The following is a 22146-nucleotide window of genomic DNA, read 5'->3' as shown; positions in this document are numbered from 1 at the left end:
GGTTTAACACAGGTGAGGCTGAACTCCAGCCTATGGGCTGAATTAGATCCACCCGTCCTCTCCAGTTGGCCTGCGAGGCTGTTATGACCAAACCATGCCCACCTGCCAGGTATGGGGCAGGAAAGGAGAGGGTGGGCCACAGTGGAAATACATATTTTAAGGAAGTTAGGCCAACAATCGATAAATCTAAAGGACTTGCACCTCTCCTTGTGGTATAAAAGCATGTGGACTTTGGTAGCAGCAGAGAAGATAACACACAACTAAGAGGTCTCCAAAGGGTGTGAAAAACCCAGAGCACGTCTACAGAGTCTGGCGGGACTTTAGTTTGCATGTTTCTGATTCTGATGTGCTGAACAATATAAGTACATCATAAACAGATGAAGGGTTTGTGTGGAAAGGCAAGCAGATTCCCTCCTATATGTCTAATATGCACCAGGACAAAGCCCTCGCCCCCACCCCACTGACAGGTGGGTGGCTGGAGGGCAGGGAACTCCCTCCATTTCGTTTGCATGCATGCTGAATGAGTATCACACCCACTCAAAGGATCTTTTTGGCCGCCCCCTGAAGCACTCTGCGATGGTGGGTGAATTGTTCTGAGAGAGAGCGCCATATCCCACACCACTTGAAGCCAGGTTGCTTGCAGAGGGGGAGCAGAAGACTTCCCATGCCATGCCACTGTCATTCTGGCAGCCACCAGGAGCAAATATAAGAATGTTCTATGTTTGATCTTGGGATTCAAGGAGCTTCTCAGAGAAGACAGGGCTAAAGAGGGATCTAAGACAAGAGCGTGGCCTGTGATAGCAGACGCAAGACCAGAAATACTGAATAGCCCAAACTTCAAACCTGCCAAAAGAATTCTGTGTTGGTGACATCACACCTGTTACTAACCTCTGATGTTCCACAATCACATTCCTCTCCAGCATCTACTAGCTTGTTGCCACAGTACGGGATGCTATAGGTTTCCTCAGGCCTGGGGATATTGAGGAGGCAGCTCCCACCCTTGCTCAGAGTTAGCTTTTCAAAGTCTTCCTCGCTACAGCTGCTGAAGTTCCTGGCCCCTCTGCAAGCATGGAATATTAAAAAATAGTCCTTACATTGGGCCATGCAAACTCTAGGGCAGTCTTTGCCAACCTGGTGCCCTCCAGAGCTTTTGCCCTAAAGCCGTATTCACACACAATATATGTAAAGCACTGTGATATCACTTTAAACAGTCATGACTTCCCCCCAAGAATTATGGGAGCTGTAGTTTATGGGTGCTGAGAGTTGTTCAGAGGCCCCCAAAACCCCTCCCCAGAGCTACAATTCCAAGAGTTTTTAGCAATCAATCCCTCTTCACAAGGAATCAAAATAAAATCACAAGACTAGGGCAGGTCCTAAAAATATAGCTCTCAAGTGTCAAAGGGCATGTATACAAAGCAAAACAAAACCAGTTTCACCAACATGGCTCCTGCCTTGGCTCAAGGAATCCTGGGAACTGTAATCCAATAAGGGTGCCAAGAATTCCAAAAGAGGTGCTTGGACTCCTATCATTTGTCTGCAGTTCCCAGAGTTCCTAGGGAGAAGGGATGGCTATTAAGCCACTTGAAAGCCACAATGGAATGACATTCTAGGGGGAATGTGCAGAAGAGACACCACAGAAAAAGAATCACAGAGAAGGAAGTTTGCACAGCTGCACAGACTCTCTCATTTGACACCTGGCAGCAGTTGTTCCATCAGGCTTTCTTTGAACTGTTTCCATCCCAGCTGGCTGTTTGAAGGACTGTAACTTTAAAACCTGGTGCCTAAACTTGTTTTTCTTCTCTCCCCCCCCCCCAATCCCTGAGGACTGAGCTTTGTAAGCCACTTTGAGAGCTTTTTTAGTTAAAAGAGAGGTAAAAAATGTTTTGGGCATTATAAGGACACTTAATTTATGTATAAGATCTGGCATTGCTTGTTGGGGGGGGTCCCCACTCTCATGTGCTATGGAAGGAAGGATTCTTGGTTTTACAGTAGTTCTTATTTTTATTATGTTCTGTATTTTGTTTCTTTTATGTTGCATTTTTATGCTGTGAACTGCCCTGAGATCTACAGATGAAGAGCAGTATGTAAATTTAACAAATAATACCAATCTGTTTAAAAAGAGAAGATTCTCACTCACGTGGCTATGTTTTTGAAAGGATGAAAGCAGCATGGAAATGTTCCCATGGCTGAAATTCAGGGGTCCCCATGTTCAGAGTTTCCTCCCACTTTGTCTCCTGTAGCCTGTGATTACATCCCTCTACTCCAGCGATGGAGAACCTCAGGCCTCAGGGCCAAAGGCAGCCCTCTGAGCCTCTCTGTGGGGCTCCCAGGACTCTTCCGGCCACAGGCCCTTCCTAGCCACATTCCCTACTGACTCTGTCTGACTGGACCAGGCCCTTGCACCCTGATCATGCCTCTCACTTGCCTGGTTGGAGGCAAGGTGCGTGTGGAGACCAGGTGAAATTTGCACCCATTGCTCTGTTGACTTTTGCTTCTGGCCCCTCATGCCCCTGGCATGTTTTCCCCCCCCCCAAAGGTTGCCTGTAAGGGAACGCAGCTGTCCAGTTGGAAAAGGTTTCCCAGAGTTGCTCTGCCCAAAGGCCTTCTGCAATAGGTCCAAAAAGAGTTACGTACGATGCTCCAGAGTTCATGATACAGTTTTCTGAACCACAGTCACACTTCCTTTCATCATCATGGTTCATTCCTAGGTTGTGGCCAAGTTCATGAGCAACGATCGATGAAAACATCTGCACACTGATGGGCCCAAACTAGAAAATAACACAAAAAGAACAAGCGCACACAAGTATGTAATAAAAAGGGGTCCAAAAGTTCTGGCTTGGCTTGTTATAGAAACTATTATGTAATCACTTAGGGGGGAAGTATCACAAGCCTTTGCTCTCTTCTTTCAGCCTTGGGTGACTGAAGCACCAGCACACAAGAAATCAGGCAGAGCAACCCAACTCCCCCCCCCCCACGCCAGGCGGGGCAAGGAGTGTCTGGATTAGGCAGAGGTGTTCCCCTGCTCTGCTCTCCCAACTGAGCTGGCCTTCCAGCCACCCCCCAGATGTGTGGCCTTGGAACAGAACATTCTGAGGGAGGGGGATGAGCCAGCTTGGGATCCACAATCGCATTGGGCCCAATTCTCACCCCCGCACCTTTCACCACAGTTGCCATGAGCAGCTGGGTTGTGAATGCAGCAGTGGTCCTGCCACTCTGCCAAGTCCTAGCAGTGGGAGGGGGGACTTTGGAATACGCCCAAACCAAATGCCCCAAAATAAAAAGAATAAACCCAATGAAAACAGAGCACCTGGATCTCAGCCAGACCCACCGCAAACCCCTTTTGCCACAAAGCTAAGTTTCCACCTTTGTTCATTGGAGAAGCAATGGATGTTGTCTTACCACATTAATGCCTCCGGCGTGGCTCTTGGAGCAGACAGTACCCACATAAGCCATCCCTGCTGTGCCACCAAATGCTTTCTTCCTGAAATTTACACACAGGAAAGAGTGCCATTAGTTTCTGCTGCAAGCAGAATTGTCATCTCCCATTTAAATCCCAAACAGTAATGCCAGCAAAGAGCGGGGGGTAAGGTCACTTTCAGTGTCTGGGCACTAGCTAAAAGGAGAATCACATTCTTAATAAAAGCCTTTAAAACAATGGGGAAATGGGGAGTGGGGTGAGTCAGGATAAGCAAATAAGTTTAAAATATTCAAGACTAGGAATAGTAAACAAACCAACAAAGGATATATACATACATGTGCATGCATGCATCTATTAGCACCCCACAACAACAACAACAACAACAACAACTACTTTATTATTTATACCCCACCCATCTGGCTGGGTTTCCTCAGCCACGGTTGGGTGGCTTCCAGCGGTCTGGATTAGTTGTAGTTTCCAGGTAACCTTCAAAGGTAGCCCCACATAGCGCGCGTTGCAGTAGTCCAAGCATGCATCACTCTGGCAAGACAGTTTGCGGGCAGGTAGGGTCTCAACCTGCATACCAGATGGAGCTGGTAGATAGCCGCCCTGGACACAGAATTAACCTGTGCCTCCATGGACAGCTGTGAGTCCAAAATTACTCCCAGGCTGCGTACCAGGGGCACAGCTACCCCTTTCAGGACCAGGGAGTAACCCACACCAGCCCACCCCGTCCCCAAAGAACAGTACTTCTGTCTTGTCAGGATTCAACATCAATCTGTTAGCTGCCATTCATCCTTCAACCGCTTCCAGATACTCACACAGGACATTCACCACTGTCAGTGTTTCTGATTTGAAGGAGAGGTAAACCCCCTTGATCTCTCCCAGCGGCTTCATGTAGATGTTAAAAAGCATGGGAGAGAGGACAGTACCCTGAAGCACCCCACAACTGAGAGCCAAGGGGTCTGAACACTCATCCCCCAACACCACTTTCTGAACACGGCCCAGGAGAAAGGAGCGGAACCACTGTATTACAGTGCCCCTAGCTCCCAACTCCTCAAGACTGTCCAAAAGGATACCATGTTAAATTGGATCAAAGGCCGCTGAGAGATCCAGCAGGACCAGGAAACAGCTTTCACCTCTGTCCCTGGCTGGCTGAAGTTCACTGACCAACATGACCAAGGCAGTTTCAGTGCCATGGTGGGGCCTGAATCCCAATTGGAAGGAATCCAAATCATAGAATCATAGAATCATAGAGTTGGAAGAGACCACAAGGGCCATTGAGTCCAACCCCCTGCCAAGCAGGAAACACCATCAGAGCACTCCTGACATATGGTTGTCAAGCCTCTGCTTAAAGACCTCCAAAGAAGGAGACTCCACCACACTCCTTGGCAGCAAATTCCACTGTCAAACAGCTCTTACTGTCAGGAAGTTCTTCCTAATGTTTAGGTGGAATCTTCTTTCTTGTAGTTTGGATCCATTGCTCCGTGCCCGCTTCTCTGGAGCAGCAGAAAACAACCTTTCTCCCTCCTCTATGTGACATCCTTTTATATATTTGAACATGGCTATCATATCACCCCTTAACCTCCTCTTCTCCAGGCTAAACATACCCAGCTCCCTTAGCCGTTCCAGGCCTTTGACCATTTTGGTTGCCCTCCTCTGGACACATTCCAGTTTGTCAGTGTCCTTCTTGAACTATGGTGCCCAGAACTGGACACAGTACTCCAGGTGAGGTCTGACCAGAGCAGAATACAGTGGCACTATTACTTCCCTTGATCTAGATGCTATACTCCTATTGATGCAGCCCAGAATTGCATTGGCTTTTTTAGCTGCCGCGTCACACTGTTGGCTCATGTCAAGTTTGTGGTCAACCAAGACTCCTAGATCCTTTTCACATGTAGTGCTCTCAAGCCAGGTGTCACCCATCTTGTATTTGTGCCTCTCATTTTTTTTGCCCAAGTGCAATACTTTACATTTCTCCCTGTTAAATTTCATCTTGCTTGTTTTGGCCCAGTTCTCTAATCTGTCAAGGTCGTTTTGAAGTGTGATCCTGTCCTCTGGGGTGTTAGCCACCCCTCCCAGTTTGGTGTCATCTGCAAATTTGATCAGGATGCCCTTGAGTCCATCATCCAAGTCGTTGATAAAGATGTTGAATAAGACCGGGCCCTGTGGCACCCCACTAGTCACTCTTCTCCAGGATGAAGAGGAACCATTGATGAGCACCCTTTGGGTTCGGTCAGTCAGCCGGTTACAAATCAAATGGTCCGCATCCTCCAGGCGTGCTTGTTCAGCAACCACTCGCTCAATCACCTTGCCCAAGAATGGTAGCTTTGAGACTGGGCAATAGTTGGCCATATTGGCTAGGTCTAAAGATGTTTTTTTAAGAAGTAGTTTAATGACCACCTCTCTCATGAGCCAGGATGGGCAAGAATCAAGGAGACAGGTGGTTGGTTTCACTCTTCCAAGCAGCCTGTCCACATCCTCGGAGGTAACAGATTGGAATTGATCCCATACTACTTGACCAGACAGAACTCTAGCACTCTCCCACCCTAGCCCTGCTTCCACACTATCTCTTTCCAAATCTGAGCAACTTTATTTGCAGAAACCTTTACAAAATCATTGCAGGAGATCTTGGGGTCCTTACAGGGCCTCAATGGTGAAAGTGGTTCCATTAGATTGTGAACCACCTGAGTCTCCTGCTGCTTTTTTCTGTAGAGGCAATAGAGATGGTGAAGATTTGCCATCGCTATCACCACTTAGTAGGTTCAACATTGAGCTTTAATCTGTGTCCAGTCCAATTCAGAATGAGTTTTCCACCACTGGTGCTCTAGCTGTCAGCTCTGGGGGAAACCAGGGGGCTGTGTGGGCTCTATGCAATCAGAGAGGGAGCTTCAGAGCCAGTCAGTCAATAGCCCTTGTTATCTCTGCATTCCAGCTGGCCACCAGTGAATCAGCTGAAAGGCCATCAACATGGCTAAGGCATCCCCTATCACTCTTTGGAAACCATTTGGTTCCATTAAATGGGGGGAGGGGGTGGACCATCCAAATTGGTCCCACTTTCCTGCGTGGGGGGGTGGGGGGAAGGGTCATGGAGAAGTCTAGTGGCATCAGAAAGTGACCCGACCATGGCATTTCTTTTGTTTCACCAAAAACTTGCAGGAGTGCAATGAATTATATTCGAGGGAAGCACTAACTCATTCCGTTAGTGGAAGGGGTAATATGTGCAAAGCTGGGTGCCCCACTGGCGGCTTCATTTTGCACTATTTGCAGCTCCCAAATCAGGTGGTATTGTCACGTACAGCTGATCTATAGCACTGCAGCATTTTATAGTTGACTATAATTGTTGTTAGCGACTCTGGTTTGTGCACAAGCATAAGAAGGGGTGGGATAAATATTTGCACAACTTCCATCATCCACTTCTTTTTGAAGTTCAGGGAAAAGAGTAGGAGGAAAACCCCATTAGATCTTACAGAACAAACTGTGCACTGTCATGTCTTTGACGCGGGACAAGCTCCTGCTCTCGCCACTGCACAAAGTTGGCAAGAACATCTCCTGCACCTCCTTCCAGGCGGATCTTGTTTTCCTGAGTCCAGATCTCCAAGCCAACCAACACGATGCGGATGTTCAGTGCTATGTACATCTGGAAAGCAGAGAGAAGAAAGGAGCAAGTAAGAGAGGGCTGGGGAATGTTTTCTATCCCAAGGGCCCCATTCCCTCAGAGGTAAGCTTCCAAGGGCCACACGGCAGACAGGATCCTAGCCAAAAGTGGGTGAGGCAGAGGCAAAAGGGCAGAGAGTAACAGGGGTGACTCACTGTTGTGCAGTATTAGGCTCTGTTCCAGTTATAGAAGCATCAGAGGTTTCAGCACTCACCCTGCAACCACGGCTCTCCATAGAATCATAGAATAGAATCATAGAATCATAGAGTTGGAAGAGACCACAAGGGCCATCGAGTCCAACCCCCTGCCAAGCAGGAAACACCATCAGAGCACTCCTGACATATGGTTGTCAAGCCTCTGCTTAAAGACCTCCAAAGAAGGAGACTCCACCACACTCCTTGGCAGCAAATTCCACTGTCAAACAGCTCTTACTGTCAGGAAGTTCTTCCTAATGTTTAGGTGGAATCTTCTTTCCTGCAGTTTGGATCCATTGCTCCGTGTCCGCTTCTCTGGAGCAGCAGAAAACAACCTTTCTCCCTCCTCTATGTGACATCCTTTTATATATTTGAACATGGCTATCATATCACCCCTTAACCTCCTCTTCTCCAGGCTAAACATGCCCAGCTCCCTTAGCCGTTCCTCATAAGGCATCGTTTCCAGGCCTTTGATCATTTTGGTTGCCCTCCTCTGGACACGTTCCAGTTTGTCAATGTCCTTCTTGAACTGTGGTGCCCAGAACTGGACACAGTACTCCAGGTGAGGTCTGACCAGAGCAGAATACAGTGGCACTATTACTTCCCTTGATCTAGATGCTATACTCCTATTGATGCAGCCCAGAATTGCATTGGCTTTTTTAGCTGCCGCGTCACACTGTTGGCTCATGTCAAGTTTGTGGTCAACCAAGACTCCTAGATCCTTTTCACATGTAGTGCTCTCAAGCCAGGTGTCACCCATCTTGTATTTGTGCCTCTCATTTTTTTTGCCCAAGTGCAATACTTTACATTTCTCCCTGTTAAAATTCATCTTGTTTGTTTTGGCCCAGTTCTCCAATCTGTCAAGGTCGTTTTGAAGTGTGATCCTGTCCTCTGGGGTATTAGCCACCCCTCCCAGTTTGGTGTCATCTGCAAATTTGATCAGGATGCCCTTGAGTCCATCATCCAAGTCGTTGATAAAGATGTTGAATAAGACCGGGCCCAAGACAGAACCCTGTGGCACCCCACTAGTCACTCTTCTCCAGGATGAAGAGGAACCATTGATGAGCACCCTTTGGGTTCGGTCAGTCAGCCAGTTACAAATCCACTGAGTGGTAGCATAGTCAAGACCGCATTTTACCAGCTTCTTTACAAGAATATCATGGGGCACCTTGTCAAATGCCTTGCTGAAATCAAGGTAGGCTACATCCACTGCGTTCCCTTCATCTACCAGGCTTGTAATTCTGTCAAAAAACGAGATCAGGTTAGTCTGACATGACTTATTTTTCAGAAATCCATGCTGACTATTGGTGATCACAGCATTCCTTTCCAGGTGCTCACAGACTGTTTGCTTAATGATCTGCTCCAGAATCTTCCCTGGTATTGATGTCAGACTGACTGGGCGGTAATTATTTGGGTCCTCTCTTTTCCCCTTTTTGAAAATAGGGACAACATTTGCCCTCCTCCAGTCTGCCGGGACTTCGCCTGTTCTCCAGGAATTCTCAAAGATGACTGCCAGTGGTTCTGAAATCACATCTGCCAGTTCTTTTAATACTCTTGGATGCAGTTCATCTGGCCCTGGAGACTTGAATACATCTAGACTAGCCAAGTATTCTTGTACTATCTCCTTAGTTATTCTGGGCTGTGTTTCCTCTGCTGAATCATTTGCTCCAAATTCTTCAGGTCGGGCATTGTTTTCTTTATCGGAGAAGACTGAGGCAAAGAAGGCATTGAGGAGTTCAGCCCTTTCTGTGTCCCCTGTTTGCATTTCACCATCTTCTCCTCTGAGTGACCCCACTGTTTCTTTGTTCTTCCTTTTGCTACGAACATACCCATAAAAGCCTTTTTTGTTGCTTTTAACCTCTCTAGCAAGCCTGAGTTCATTCTGTGCTTTAGCTTTTCTGACTTTGTGTCTACACGTGCTGGCTATTTGTTTGAATTCCTCTTTGGTGGTTTCCCCCCTTTTCCATTTTTTGTACACATCCTTTTTTAATCTTAACTCAGTTAAAAGTTCTTTAGATAGCCACCCTGGCTTCTTTAGGCACCTTCCATGTTTCCGTCTCATTGGTATTGCCTGAAGTTGTGCTTTTACTATCTCCCTCTTAACAAACTCCCAGCCATCATGAACTCCCTTTCCTTTTAGTATTACTGTCCATGGGATCTCACCCAGCACTTCCCTAAGTTTTATGAAGTCGGCTTTCTTAAAGTCGAGAAATTGAGTCCTAGTATGCTTGGCTGCTCCTTTCCGCTGTATAGTAAACTTCAGAAGAGCATGATCACTCGCGCCTAATGATCCTTCCACTTCTACCCCACTAACCAGGTCATCAACATTGGTTAGGACCAGATCTAAAATGGCTGTTCCTCTTGTAGCTTCTCCCACTTTCTGGACAATGAAGTTGTCTGCAAGGCCAGTGAGGAATCTGTTTGACCTTATGCTCTTGGCTGAGTTTGACATCCAACAAATATCCGGGTAATTGAAGTCCCCCATTACTACTATCTCCCTTCCTTTTGCATGCTTGGCCATCTGTTCCAGGAAGGCATCATCTATGTCCTCCGTTTGGCTTGGGGATCTATAGTAAACTCCCACAATGAGGTCACTGTTATTCTTCTCTCCCTTAATTTTGACCCAAATGCTCTCACTTTGGCTTTGAGGTTCTAAATCTTGGATCTCTTCACAGGTATACACATCCCTGACATATAACGCCACTCCTCCTCCTTTCTTGTCTGGTCTGTTTCTCTGAAATAGATTGTATCCCTCCATTATTACATTCCAATCGTGGGACTTATCCCACCAGGTTTCAGTGATGCCTATTATGTCATATTTAGTTTGCTGTACCAAGAGCTCAAGCTCATCTTGTTTATTTCCCATACTTTGCGCATTAGTGTACAGACATTGAAGTCCATTAATCATTCCCCCGTGTCTCTTATTTAAGGATTTTTTCCTCCCACCACTAGGTCTGCGTGCTGTTTGCTCCATTCGGTCTATGACATTTGGACAAGCAGGAGGCATTACTTAGGACAAGGACACCGTACAGAGCCTGTCAGGGCAGCCACCTTTGGACCCATGAAATTCTCCAGGAACAGAATGCATGCAAGCATGTAGAGTCTCTTCCAAGGAGCATTTTAAAAGCTTTTTTTTTTTTTACCATGCAGACACAGTAAACTAACTAGCAGCTCCAAGCAGCTGTGAAATGTTTAAAGAGAATCACGTGTCCCCATGCCCCATTGCCATCCCCACCCCCTGTGCACACTGAATAGAGAATGGAAGCTCATCAGGAAGCACACATAGAGCCATTCCACATTGAAAGGCCTGGACAAAGGGAGGGATCCCAAAAAAGAAAACCAAAAAGATAATACAGCTGGATGCCAAGCAAGTCTTCCTTGGCAAGGCATTCTAGAAACCTCAAAATCACATATTTCAGTTGTCATCCTAATTATTATGTTTCAAATACATGGCACACACAACAAAACTGCTGCACCTTGAATTGGGTGTGGAGAGGGCAGCTGAATGGGACACAGCTGTGGGCAGCCTGAGGCAGGAGCAGCCATCTTGAGCTGCCCGTAAAAAGCAAGTCTAGAGTGAGAGACTAGGGCAAAGTCTGCTGCTTCCAGGAGCTCTTCTCATTGTGAGACTTTTGTGGGTGAGTTGAGAGTTGGTTTGGACCCTGGGTGAGAACAGGGTTACAATGTTACATTGTTATTGGCATCTGTCTGTCGCAAGAGACAATGGAGTGCATCTCCAGGGGTGATGTCAAACTGCTGTGTTAGCAGCACTAAAGTGACCTCCACAAGACACAAGTCTGGGCAGTGTGTCTGGAAGTCCTGGGTTGCCCAGACGTCAAGATCCCCCTCTCAGCCTCACTGATGGGGTCCAAAGGAAGGCAGAGCAGGACATTTGGCCCAGCTGGGCTGCAGTAGTAGCTGGAAGGAGGTGTACAAGGTGCCACCCAACCGTCTTAGGGACTCCACTCCGGATTTCTGTAGGGTATCCTCCTGAGCCTTTCCTTCTCCCAAAGATATCCCACAAGGCAGCAGAGGTTTAGGATCAGAGTTTTCCTTCCCCTGGATGGGCTCCCTTCCCAGGTGGACAAGCCCCACGTGCCCCTCACTTCCCTCTCCAGCACATGCAGAAATCACCTTCTTGACCGTTGGACCCACTCTTGACCTCATTTGCTCCATCCGCCAGAGCCTGTCTTTGCACGCAGGGAAGACTTTAACTCACCAAGGGTGTATCAGAAGGAAGATGTTGATTATATATATATATATATTAGTAACTTTGTATTGACATAACATTTTGAACTGTGTATTTTTGAAATATTTTGTTTAAGTTGTCCGTTGTTGCTTCAGTTTTTTGCACAGTTTTTTGGTATAGAAATGAAATAATAAATAATCACACCACTTTGAAGAAAGGGGCAGGTAAAAGTAAAAGGAATCAAAATACATGCATATTTTGGCACAATTAATCAACTCTGAGTATCATAAAGCTTTCACTTACACTATCCAGGTAGTTGACCAAATGCACCATCTCTTCTGTAACAGCAGTTTTATTCTGGCCCATCAGCTGATACTGCAAAAAAAGCAAACATTTTTGCACGGACGGAAAATGGGACAATGAAGAAAACAAACAACAGAACAGTGCCAGCAATTTCAGAGCCTTGTGCTTTAAAAAGTTGGCTAAGGCCAAAAGTGTGCTTAACAGATTTTGGATGTTGCCAATCTCCAGAATGGAATCATGGAGTTGGTGCAGGTTTAGAAGTAAAGATAGAAAATTTTGAATGGTCTGCATTTTCTTCCCTGCTGTCTCCCATCCATGCAAGGACCCCTAACTGTTAAGTCCAGCCGTGAACGACTCTGGGGTTGTGGCGCTCATCTTGCTTTACTGGCCGAGGGAGCCAACGTTTGTCCGCAGACAGTTTTTTCAGGTCATGTAGCCAACATAACTAAGCCGCTTCTGGCGAAACCAGAGCAGCACATGGAAACACTGTTTACCTTCCCGCTGGAGCAGTACCTATTTATCTACTTGCACTTTGACATGCTTTCGAACTGCTAGGTTGGCAGGAGCTGGGACAGAGCAATGGGAACTCACCTCATCGCAGGGATTCAAACTGCCAACCTTCCGATCGGCAAGCCCTAGGCTCAGTGCTTTAGACCACAGCGCCACCGGCATCCCTCATCCATGCAACACTTCATAGCAAAACCCAAGAATTTTAGGGCTTTGGGAAAAGGAGTCTCAGCTGACAATTTGGAAACACAGTGACTTAAAGGAAAACAATGTTTATGTAGGGATGGGAATGGGAAGTGACCAGTCATAGTGGGAAGTGGTGTAGCAAAGTGAAGAACCACAGAAGCTAACTGGACCCAATGGGGGTGTTCTCCAGTGGCTCAGGGATGGGGTGAGGGTGGCTCATCCCCCAAAATCTGCAGTTCAGCTGCACACATTCTGTTAGTACAAGAGCAGGGTCCATACCCTTTCTTTGTCCACAACTATAAAGAGCTCCACATATCTTGTCTGTAGGAGGATGCCTCTTTTTCTCTGCAAGGAAAGGGAGGGAAAGGGTGTAAGAAACAAAATCTTATCCCCTGACTCATAAGTGAAAAATGGAGTGATGTCACTCTGATCCATATTCCGCTTTTCTGCTCACACCACAACTACTCTACTGGGGAAACATACCCAAGACACAGAGTGCCAAGGCTTTCCAAAGAAAAGGCAACAATTCTCTTTTGTATCAGAATCTGGCCAGGATACACTCAGTCTGACCAAACAAAACAAGAACATGAGAAATATTTAAAGCTCATTTGTTTATTTTTATGACTTAAAATATTTATATTCCCACTTTTCAATTCACAGACAAAAATTTGAAGGCGGAATTAAGCATGCATTATTCACATCCAGGTAATTTTAGGATTTCATCTCAAACTGGGTGGAGGGGAGAAGAGTGATGACAGCTGGAATCTAACAACATCTGGAGGGCCACAGGTTCCCCATTCTGTTTTAGCTCTCACGGGCAGTTATCAGAACAAGATGAACAGAATATTGAGCACCCCAGAGCGGAGATTTATTGCCCCTACAAACATCTGTCTCATGGCTCTGTCTCTCTGGCTCCTTGCACTCCTTTCCCTCAGTGCTACCCAAGCCACCTCTTAGGGTTAGACCCAATTAAGTTCTACTTAAAGTAGACCCATTGAAAGGAGTGTAACTAAGTTAGGCATAAACCTCAGTGGGTCTACTATGAGTAGGGCAAGAATTGGCTACAACCCTTAGAATTTGCTCAGACCTTCAAGGTCATCACAGGACACTCACTCTCAGCCGCTGAGTCTCGCTGTCGGGGTGCTGAGGATCTCTTCCTCCCCACTTTTCTCCAGGAAGCTGGCACCGCATGTGATCCTCATCTACCTTCACGTTCTTCAACCGGTAGATAACGTGTTTGGTGCCTGAGGGCGGATCCAGAGGCTCAATTCCATAGCTGATGCTCTCAATTTGCAATAATCCCCTAGCAATGACATTAATTCATGTGTCAGAATCCCTGGGATGCATTCAGCATAGTGCTAAGGAGATCGTTCTGCCCGCACAAGCATTCCGCTTGCCTGACAGAACCATCTCCCCTCTCTACCTCCCCATCTCTCCGTGTGCTGTTCTGGGGGTTCTCCTGACCCCCCAGAGCGGATTTGATTTGGGGGAAGTCCCATTATACCATAGGCCTCATTGCTTGAATACAGCCCATTGCTCCCAGAGTATGTGCTGGGATGGGAGAGGATCCTAAACAAAAGCACTCACCTCTGTGGAAAGGAAACCAGGCTTCTGATTCAAACGTGCAAAAACAGCATGAAACACTGTATAGTCCTTCCTGGACAGTATTACAGTACTTCAAACTGCAGGTTCAGAAAAGGGCAACCAACAGGGCTTTTATATGCACAAAGGTGGAAGGACTCATTATTATCAACAATGGAAGAATGGCTGTTAAAACTAACAGACTTAGCTGAGATGGAGAAACTGACATGTTTAATCAGAGAAAAGTCATTGTTAATATTTGCTAAAGATTGGAACCCTCTCATGAACTTTTTGCATGAAAAAGAAAAAGAAATAATGATATTTGGATTTGAGGATTGAAGATGATGTTTGTTTTAAAAAGTGGCTTTGTGAGGTGTTACGCTAGATTAGACAAAGTGAATGGTGTTTTTACATAGCGGAAATGAGGAAGAATAAGAAGCTCTTTTCATTCTGAATCTTATTTCTCTCTCTTCCTCTTTTAACCTCTTTTCTATTCCTTTTTTAAAATTTCTTTTTCTTTCATTTTTTTTTAAAAGAGATTTATTGGAATTTTCAAAAAATAAAGAAAAAACATAAAAAATACAATTAAAAACACATAAAATTTACATTTTTTACTGTCAATAACCAATTTCCTTGACTTCCCCACACCTCCCCTTCTTGTATTCCAGTTCCAATTTTTAGCTCAGCAAGTTCTTGTCCCCAAACTTTACCTTATTTTCTCTAATTCATTTTAGTTAACCAATTTTAACTTATAAATCTCAATCTTTATACATCAATACTTATTCTTAAAAATCTTTTTCTAAGATCAGCCCCATCATTTTAGTTAACCAATTTTAACTTATAAACCTCAATCTTTATACGTCAATACTTATTCTTAAAGGTCTTTTTCTAAGGTCGGCCCCAATTCCCTTCCCCAAAATCCCCTTTTTTATGTTAGTGGCAAAACCAAATTAAATGAAACAGAATATAGTTATACACCCTTTGGATTCCCAAAGCCCCACCACCCCCTTTCCCGGTTTCGAACCCCAACAAAAGTCCATCAGTCCATCTGCAGTCAGCCTGGCGACCTCACGTCCGAGGCTCTCAATTCTCTCTCAATTCCTCTTTGCCGGTGTCAGAGGCTCAGGAGCAGAAGCACAGGGGAGAGAGCAAATAGAGAGCGGAGAAGAGGAATCCGAGGGGAGCGTAGGGGAATATGACAGTGACCCGAGAGATTCCATGAGTTTCTCCAGCGAATCAGAAGATTCCCAGAAGGGGGCGCCTATGGTAAGGGCAAGGGGGGTCCCAGGGGGGACGCTCCAGAAACAAGGGGCCAGCGGGGACTCCCAAGGGAGCAGCGGAGGATCAGGACCAGTTCCCCCACCAGAGCACAGTGGGGGGGAAGAGTCACATGAGTCAGGACCAGCCTCTCCTCCAGCGGGGAGAGAAGATGAGTCAGGGATAACCACGTCCCCATCGGGAAGGGGGGAAACGGAGGGAAGGCCAGGTCCAGCTAGCCTCCCCGAAAGAGGGAGCAGTGACACAAGTGTAACGGTCAGAAGGAAAGTGGGAGGCTGCGCACGCGCGCCAAGTTCAAATGTGCAGGAGCGCGGGACAGCAGAAAACCCGGATTGGGAGCCAGGTCCAAAAGCCTGAAGGAGGGAGGGGGAAGAGTCAGGGGACTCAGCGTCAGAGGAGTCTAGGAAGGCTGAGACTCCGGCTAGCAGGCGGACCCAGAGAAGGAAGGAACAGAGGAAGAGGTGGAGTAAGGCTAGAATCTTAAACTGGTGTCAGGGGGGAGGAGATTCAGATGGAGCTTCGACGGTCTAAGGTACAGACGTAGCGTTGCACGCTGCGCGTGTGGAAGTGAAACTGAACGTCAATAAAGACTTTTATACTAGAGAAAGAAGCAGCGTTGGTCTTGTGTGAGCTGGGACCTTGGGCAGCGCTGACAGCCGGTTTTTTTGATAGTCCTGTATATTAAACTCCAAATCTCGAAGGAGCTCTGTCCCAGTAAGGTCCATGTTTCTTCCAGCCAGGCCTCCATATTTAAAAATGGAGCCAAAATCTTGTTTCTTACTTCTCTTAAGTCCAAATGTCCCAAAAGCTCCAGTTTCCACTTTAGCCAGGTTTGTATTCCATAGGTCTTCAGATCTCCACATAGAAAGATCTCTCCATTCTCCCTTCTTCAATTCATACCAAATTTTCATCATCCTAATCTTATTTTCCTTTATATCCATCTTAACCGGCCTCTGGCTCTCCTCAATCATCTGTGGCATTATAGCTCCTCCTTCTTTTTCCTTCAAATCATCATGTTCCTCTTTCATCACATTCTCAGATTTCTCAAATTTCTTTTCTTGTTCAGCTGCAAAAATTTTTAAGTCAACTGCAAAACTTTCCTGTTCAGCTGCAAAAACTTGAGTCAAGTCCCTCCCAGGCTCAGCAACTTTATTTACTGTTCCATTCAGTATTGTAACATTTGTAGCCAAAACATCACTCTGTTCCTGCAACTTTCCCAAGAGAAAAAAAGTCCTCTCCAGTTCAGCCAGTGTTTTTCCACTTACAGCCATTTTTGTAATGTCCTAAACCCCCTCTAGAGGGATTCTAGTTTCTTAGTATCTTCCAGTTCCAACCCAAAAGTCAAGTTAGCCTTTTCTTTTTTATTTTTAACAATTTGTTACCAAATTGTAACGAATATAAGCAGCAAAGACAGCAGAAACAAAGTTCTCCTTTTTTCCCAACTTTGACAGCTAGTTTGACAGCTGTCAAAGTCTTTATGTCTCTTCCGCAGGCTCTCTCACCGATCGCTCCCGGGTCTTGGGGGAGGGGTGAATTCCGTTCTCAATGTTAGCTCTTATCCTCCAGCACAATCACTTAAGTTGCCAAAACGTGGAGTTAATTGCTTTTATCCACAAAGAAGAAAGGTATTCTCACAACCTTAGTTGTAAAATCCTTGCTTTACGATGTTTACAAGGCGGGTAGGCGGACTTCCTCTTTACACCTTACCCGGTCGTGCCTAATTCCCAAAGAAAATTTCCCTTTTAAGTCCAATTTCCGTAATTACTCACGGGTTGTTGCTTTTAATCCAAATGTTCAGAGAAAGAAGTCAGCGCTCTCCGTCCATGGCATGCGGCTTCACTCAGCAGGGGAAGCAGTCGACTCATAGCACCGCACCGCTCTCCGTCCCCCGTTCCGGAGCCTTTAAAAAGGCTCCTTCGCGGGTCGGGGGGGCGCAAATGGTGCCCGCCGAGTCACCAGGTCCACAGGCTTCAGCGCCTGTGGTTTCTGAGGGTCCCCGCGTCGCCGCCGCGGCAGGACCCGACCCCTGCTGAGCCGATTCCCTCCGGAACTCGGAGGGAATCCGCCATTAGGCGATGGCGCTAACCCGGAAGTCCTAAAATTTCTTTTTCTTTCACCTCCCCCCCTTTTGCGTTTCTATTGTATCTAGATAAAAATCCTGGTTTGGTTTTTTTTTAAAAAAAGGGAGAAGATCTTAAGCTGCATATTTCTCTCCATAAACCTTAATAAAATTTATTATAAAAATAAAAGGGTAACCAAAATAATCAATGGGACGGAGGCTTCCTGTTTCCGGTGGTGAGAAATGGCTGACTCCGATATGATCGGATCCCAGCCGTGCTGGTAATTCAGGGCTGATATGGGGGTAATTAGCCCTGGCAGACTCCCCAGGGTGGGGGAGGACTGTCTCATAGACCCACAGATTGTCCGAAATTGTCAGCTTGCATCAAGGTGCAAGCAGCATGAAATTGGGTCCCAGAGCACGACACGGCTGGCACTCTCTGAAGTCCCTCTCATAGCCGGAAATATCTGTTTGATAAAATAATTGGATTTGGACAACAAACAGACATAGTCTGGACCGAAGAAGACTAAGAAAAAACCTGCAGAACTGTACAGCCCCTGGTGTTTAAGCTCGGACTTCAAACAGATTCTCATCATGGCGCTTGGATTACGGAGGTGTTTGGTACGTCCTTTTTCACTTCTTAATATCTACAATTGGTTTTCTATGCCAAGCCTCATCAAGAAACTTTTTTTAAAAAAAAAGAGTACAGATGGAGTTCTATTAATAATTAAGTATTCAACTGTGCAGCTCTACTCGGACTTGAAATACTTGATATAGATGAAAGAAGAAACAAGATGGCGCTTGTTAATATGACGCAGCACAGAAAAATGAGAATTCCTCTCCTTTTCAAGGGAAGCAGGAAATATTTGCTGACTGACTTTGTAATGACTTGAGATAACAATTTGGGACAACATATAGTGCATCTTTTTGCAGAAGTTTATCATTATGAGCGAGAGAGAAGGCTAAATGGATGTCTAGGGCCTGGAGGGGGGGATTGTGTGGTCTCTGAGAGGCTGATTGATCGCCAAATGACTTATATCTGTGGAATACAGTTCATTTACATTGCAATATTGCAAACAGTCTGCCCAACAATCTATAGTAACAACTCAACAACGTGGAAGGTACTGTGTCATATCAAAAGAAAGGTTTGGACAACAGCCCGGATTGGAGTGATTTAACAACTTGGGAGCTGCTGCGTCGTTAAACTTCAAAGGATAAACATGGACAACAGCCTGGATTGGAAGATTGGAATGAAGTCAGGAAAAGCTGCGCTGCTAAATAGACAGTTGAAAAAATATATATTTACAAATAAAGCTGTATCCAATGGATGAAAGGATATATGATTTTTGACATGACTGAGAATCGCATAGCCAGGGACAGAGAACTTTAAAGTGTTAAGATCAGAAGGTGGAAAATATGAAAGCAAAGAGAAGAGGAAGGAATGAAGATTTGGAGAAATGCTTCAGAGGTCCAGACTATGGGGAGCCCGGAAAAATTAATAATTACAATTTGGATTACAATTTGGTTTTTTAAATTTTATTTTATTATTTTAATTGGATTATGATTCAGATATTTTGATTGGCTGTTTTTATTGGAAAACCAATAAAAATGTTTTTTTTAAAAAAAATCGATGGGATGGAGTGAGTCTCCCAAGAAGAAAGTTTGCAGCCTCTGGGACCTTTTCATTTAGAGAAAAGGCAAGCAACTGGTGACATAACAGAAGTTTATAAAAATTATGTGTGATATGGAAAAAGTGGACAGAGAATGTTTTTCTTCCTCTCTCATTACAACTCAGTGAAGCCGAATGTTGGAAGATTCAGGACAGATAAAATAAAGGGCTTCTTCCTGCTGCACAGAGTTCTGCTATGGAATCCACTCCTACAAGAGCAGGGGTGGCCACCAACTGGGATGGTTTTAAAAGAGGATGGGATAAATTAATGTCCTGATCCTGCCATCTTCGTTTCTTATGGAGTGTGCCTGTTGAATGCTGGGTCACACACATGCACCAACCAAGCCTACCCACATATGAAAATCTAGCATGCCAGGGAGAATTCCCTCTCACTGAGCAGCTAGCTGTTCCATATGCTCTTCAGCTATTGGCTTGTATTTTATTTTATTTTATTTATCCCCAAGTGATGTACATAATGAAATTATCAGTAAAACACTGTACTGTCAGGCTGGATAATGGGAGGCCAGGGTCCAAATGCCCACTTAGCCATGAAACTCCCCAACTGATTCTAAACCAATTGCCATTTCTAAGCCTAACCAACTTAACAGGGCTGGCGTGAGGATCAGGTGGGAGGGCAGGCAGGAGAACCATTTCCGCCTCCTCGAGAGCCTCAGTAGAAAGGCCAGCTGCTCGCCTGCTCTGGAGGATTCAAGTTACAAAAAAGGAGATTCCATGTAAACACCAGGAAGAACTTTCTGTTTCACTCTCTTGGGAAGTTGTGGGCTCTCCTTCCTTGGAGATTTTCAAGGAGAGGTTGGATAGTCACCTACCATGGATTCTTTAGTTGAGACTCCTACACTGCAGGGGGTCGGACTAGATGTCCCATGAGGTCCCTTCCAACTCTACAATCAATCGTTCTATGAAATACAATTAATTAATCAATTAAGGCAGCCTGACCTTGGCTAAGAAGGACAAGACGAGGTGCTGCAGGGTTGATGGAGAAAATGTCTCCAGCATCTCAGCCAAAATGTCTAGAAGCCCCAGGAGCAAAGGGCAAAAAGGAGAAGTTGCTGTGGCTCACATTGAGGGGGGGGCGTTTCCCAGCCCAGGGGCTGCATTCCCTCACAGGCCACTTTCTGGGTATTGCGTACCAGTGGTGGTGGTGGGGAGTGTCCAGAGACAAAAAGAGGGAGGAGTCATGAAAATGACTGTATTTGACTCCCAGGCCTGAGGATCTGTACCCCTGGTTTCAGAGGCCACCGTCAGTACACAGAAAGGCAGGTTGCTTTGAGGGAGGGGCAGCCACTATTCTGCCCCCTCCCCCCAAAAAAGCACAAGAACGTATCACTTACCTGAGTCCAAAGCAAGTGCTGACAGCGACCAAGGAATCCGCTACTCCTTTTACATATCCCTGATAGTGGCAGTGATCCTGAATGGGTAGAAAACGGGGGGGATTAAGAAATGACTGCATGCTGCGTTTTTTGTTGCTCACAGTGTTGATACCACAACGCTCTCATGAATCAAGAAAATGAGGTGTTGCTATTTTGTGGGTTGGACTCTATTGCATACCTGTTGATTCAGGTCACCCTTTTAAAATGGATTTGGTCTCTTGAGCAACAAGCCTGCTTCTACACACACACACACACACACACACACACAACTTTTTTCAGTTAAGGAAAGCACCAGGGAAATTCCCTAGAAAGTGTAAGATAATAATGGCTCATATAACTTGTCCGCAAACAAATCAGAATGGCATTGTAGAACTTCCCTGCAAATGCTGTGCAGACACATTGAGAAGAATGCTCAGCAAACATGCCCTCTGGAAGCAATGTAAGGGCACAGCTACATGTACTCAAAGTGTGAAGACATGTGAAATCAAGGTGGTCAAAAAAGTCAAGTATCTTGGAATTTGGATGATGGCAAAGAATATAAATCTTTTTAATGACAATTATCAACCAGTCTGGAAGGAGATTTAAAGAGAATTAGAAATACGGGACAGATTAAAGCTATCAATGACGGGCAGAATGTCTGCGATTAAAATGAATCTATTACTGAAAATGTTGTTTCTGTTCCAGACAATTCCGATAATAAGAGGTTTAAGACAATTCAAAGTGTGGCAAAAAACCCTCTCGCGTTTTATATGGCAAGGGAAAAGACCAAGAATTAAATTTAAAATATTGACAGATAAGAAGGAAAGAGGGGGGTTTGCAGTACCTGATCTGAAACTCTATTATGAAGCGGCATGTTTACGTTGGACAAAGGATTGGATAATTCAGGAGAACCTAGACTTGTTAGATTTGGAGGGGTTCAATAATAGATTTGGATGGCACTCTTATCTTTGGTGTGGTAAGGCAAAAGTGCATAAAGGGTTTACAAATCATGTGATAAGAGGTGCCTTATTTGAAGTCTGGGAAAGAAACAAGAATTTGTTGGAAAGGAAAACACCGTGGTGGCTGTCACCAATTGATATATTAACAGTTAAAAAACTGAACATACTAGAGAGAGGGGCCACATATGAGGAAATTTTGATGAAGGCTGAAAAAGGTTGGAAATTAAAGCCCTATGAGTGTATTGCTGAAAAATTGACAGGATGGTTGCAATACCATCAAGTCAATGATGTCTTTAAAGAGGATAAAAAAATAGGATTTGAGGACAAAAAAATCGAAATTTCAAATAGATATTTTAGAGAGTAAATCCAAGCTATTATCAAAAATGTACAATCTCTTACTAGAATGGAACACAAAAGATGAATTTATAAAAGAGGCTATGATAAAATGGGCTATTGATTTAGGACATAACATAGAATATGATGTATGGGCCAAACTCTGGAATGAGAGCATAAAATTCACTGCTTGTTCTGCCTTAAAAGAAAATGTTATGAAGATGGTTTATCGCTGGTTTCTCACTCCCACCAAATTGGCAAAAATGTATAGAACAAGTAGTAAAACCTGCTGGAAGTGCAAGGAAAAAGACGGTGATTTCTATCACATGTGGTGGTCTTGCAATAAAATAAAAGAGTTTTGGGATGCGGTTTACAACGAGTTAAAAAAGATGTTTAAGTACAGTTTTCCAAAAAAGCCGGAAGAATTTTTGCTAGGTTTGGT

General features: G+C 45.2%; 1 protein-coding gene across 2 annotated transcripts in view; it reads right to left on the bottom strand.

Moving 5' to 3' along the window:
- Positions 1 to 22146, bottom strand: part of ADAM9 (ADAM metallopeptidase domain 9) — an 84395-nt gene that overhangs the window by 28837 nt on the left and 33412 nt on the right. For both annotated transcript variants that reach the window (XM_053367437.1, XM_053367438.1), the window contains exons 5-12: positions 20395 to 20471; positions 13569 to 13758; positions 12735 to 12800; positions 11763 to 11834; positions 6889 to 7058; positions 3400 to 3481; positions 2635 to 2768; positions 889 to 1060 (exon numbers count right to left, since the gene is read on the bottom strand). In XM_053367437.1, coding sequence (XP_053223412.1) covers positions 889 to 1060; positions 2635 to 2768; positions 3400 to 3481; positions 6889 to 7058; positions 11763 to 11834; positions 12735 to 12800; positions 13569 to 13758; positions 20395 to 20471 — 963 coding nt within the window. The remainder of the gene's footprint in view (positions 1 to 888; positions 1061 to 2634; positions 2769 to 3399; positions 3482 to 6888; positions 7059 to 11762; positions 11835 to 12734; positions 12801 to 13568; positions 13759 to 20394; positions 20472 to 22146) is intronic.

The sequence above is a fragment of the Podarcis raffonei genome, chromosome 15 (assembly GCF_027172205.1).
Source record: "Podarcis raffonei isolate rPodRaf1 chromosome 15, rPodRaf1.pri, whole genome shotgun sequence".
NCBI classification, from domain to species: Eukaryota; Metazoa; Chordata; class Lepidosauria; order Squamata; family Lacertidae; genus Podarcis; species Podarcis raffonei.
Note: the sequence above shows the minus strand (reverse complement) of the source record. Positions and strands in the feature narration are given on the sequence as shown.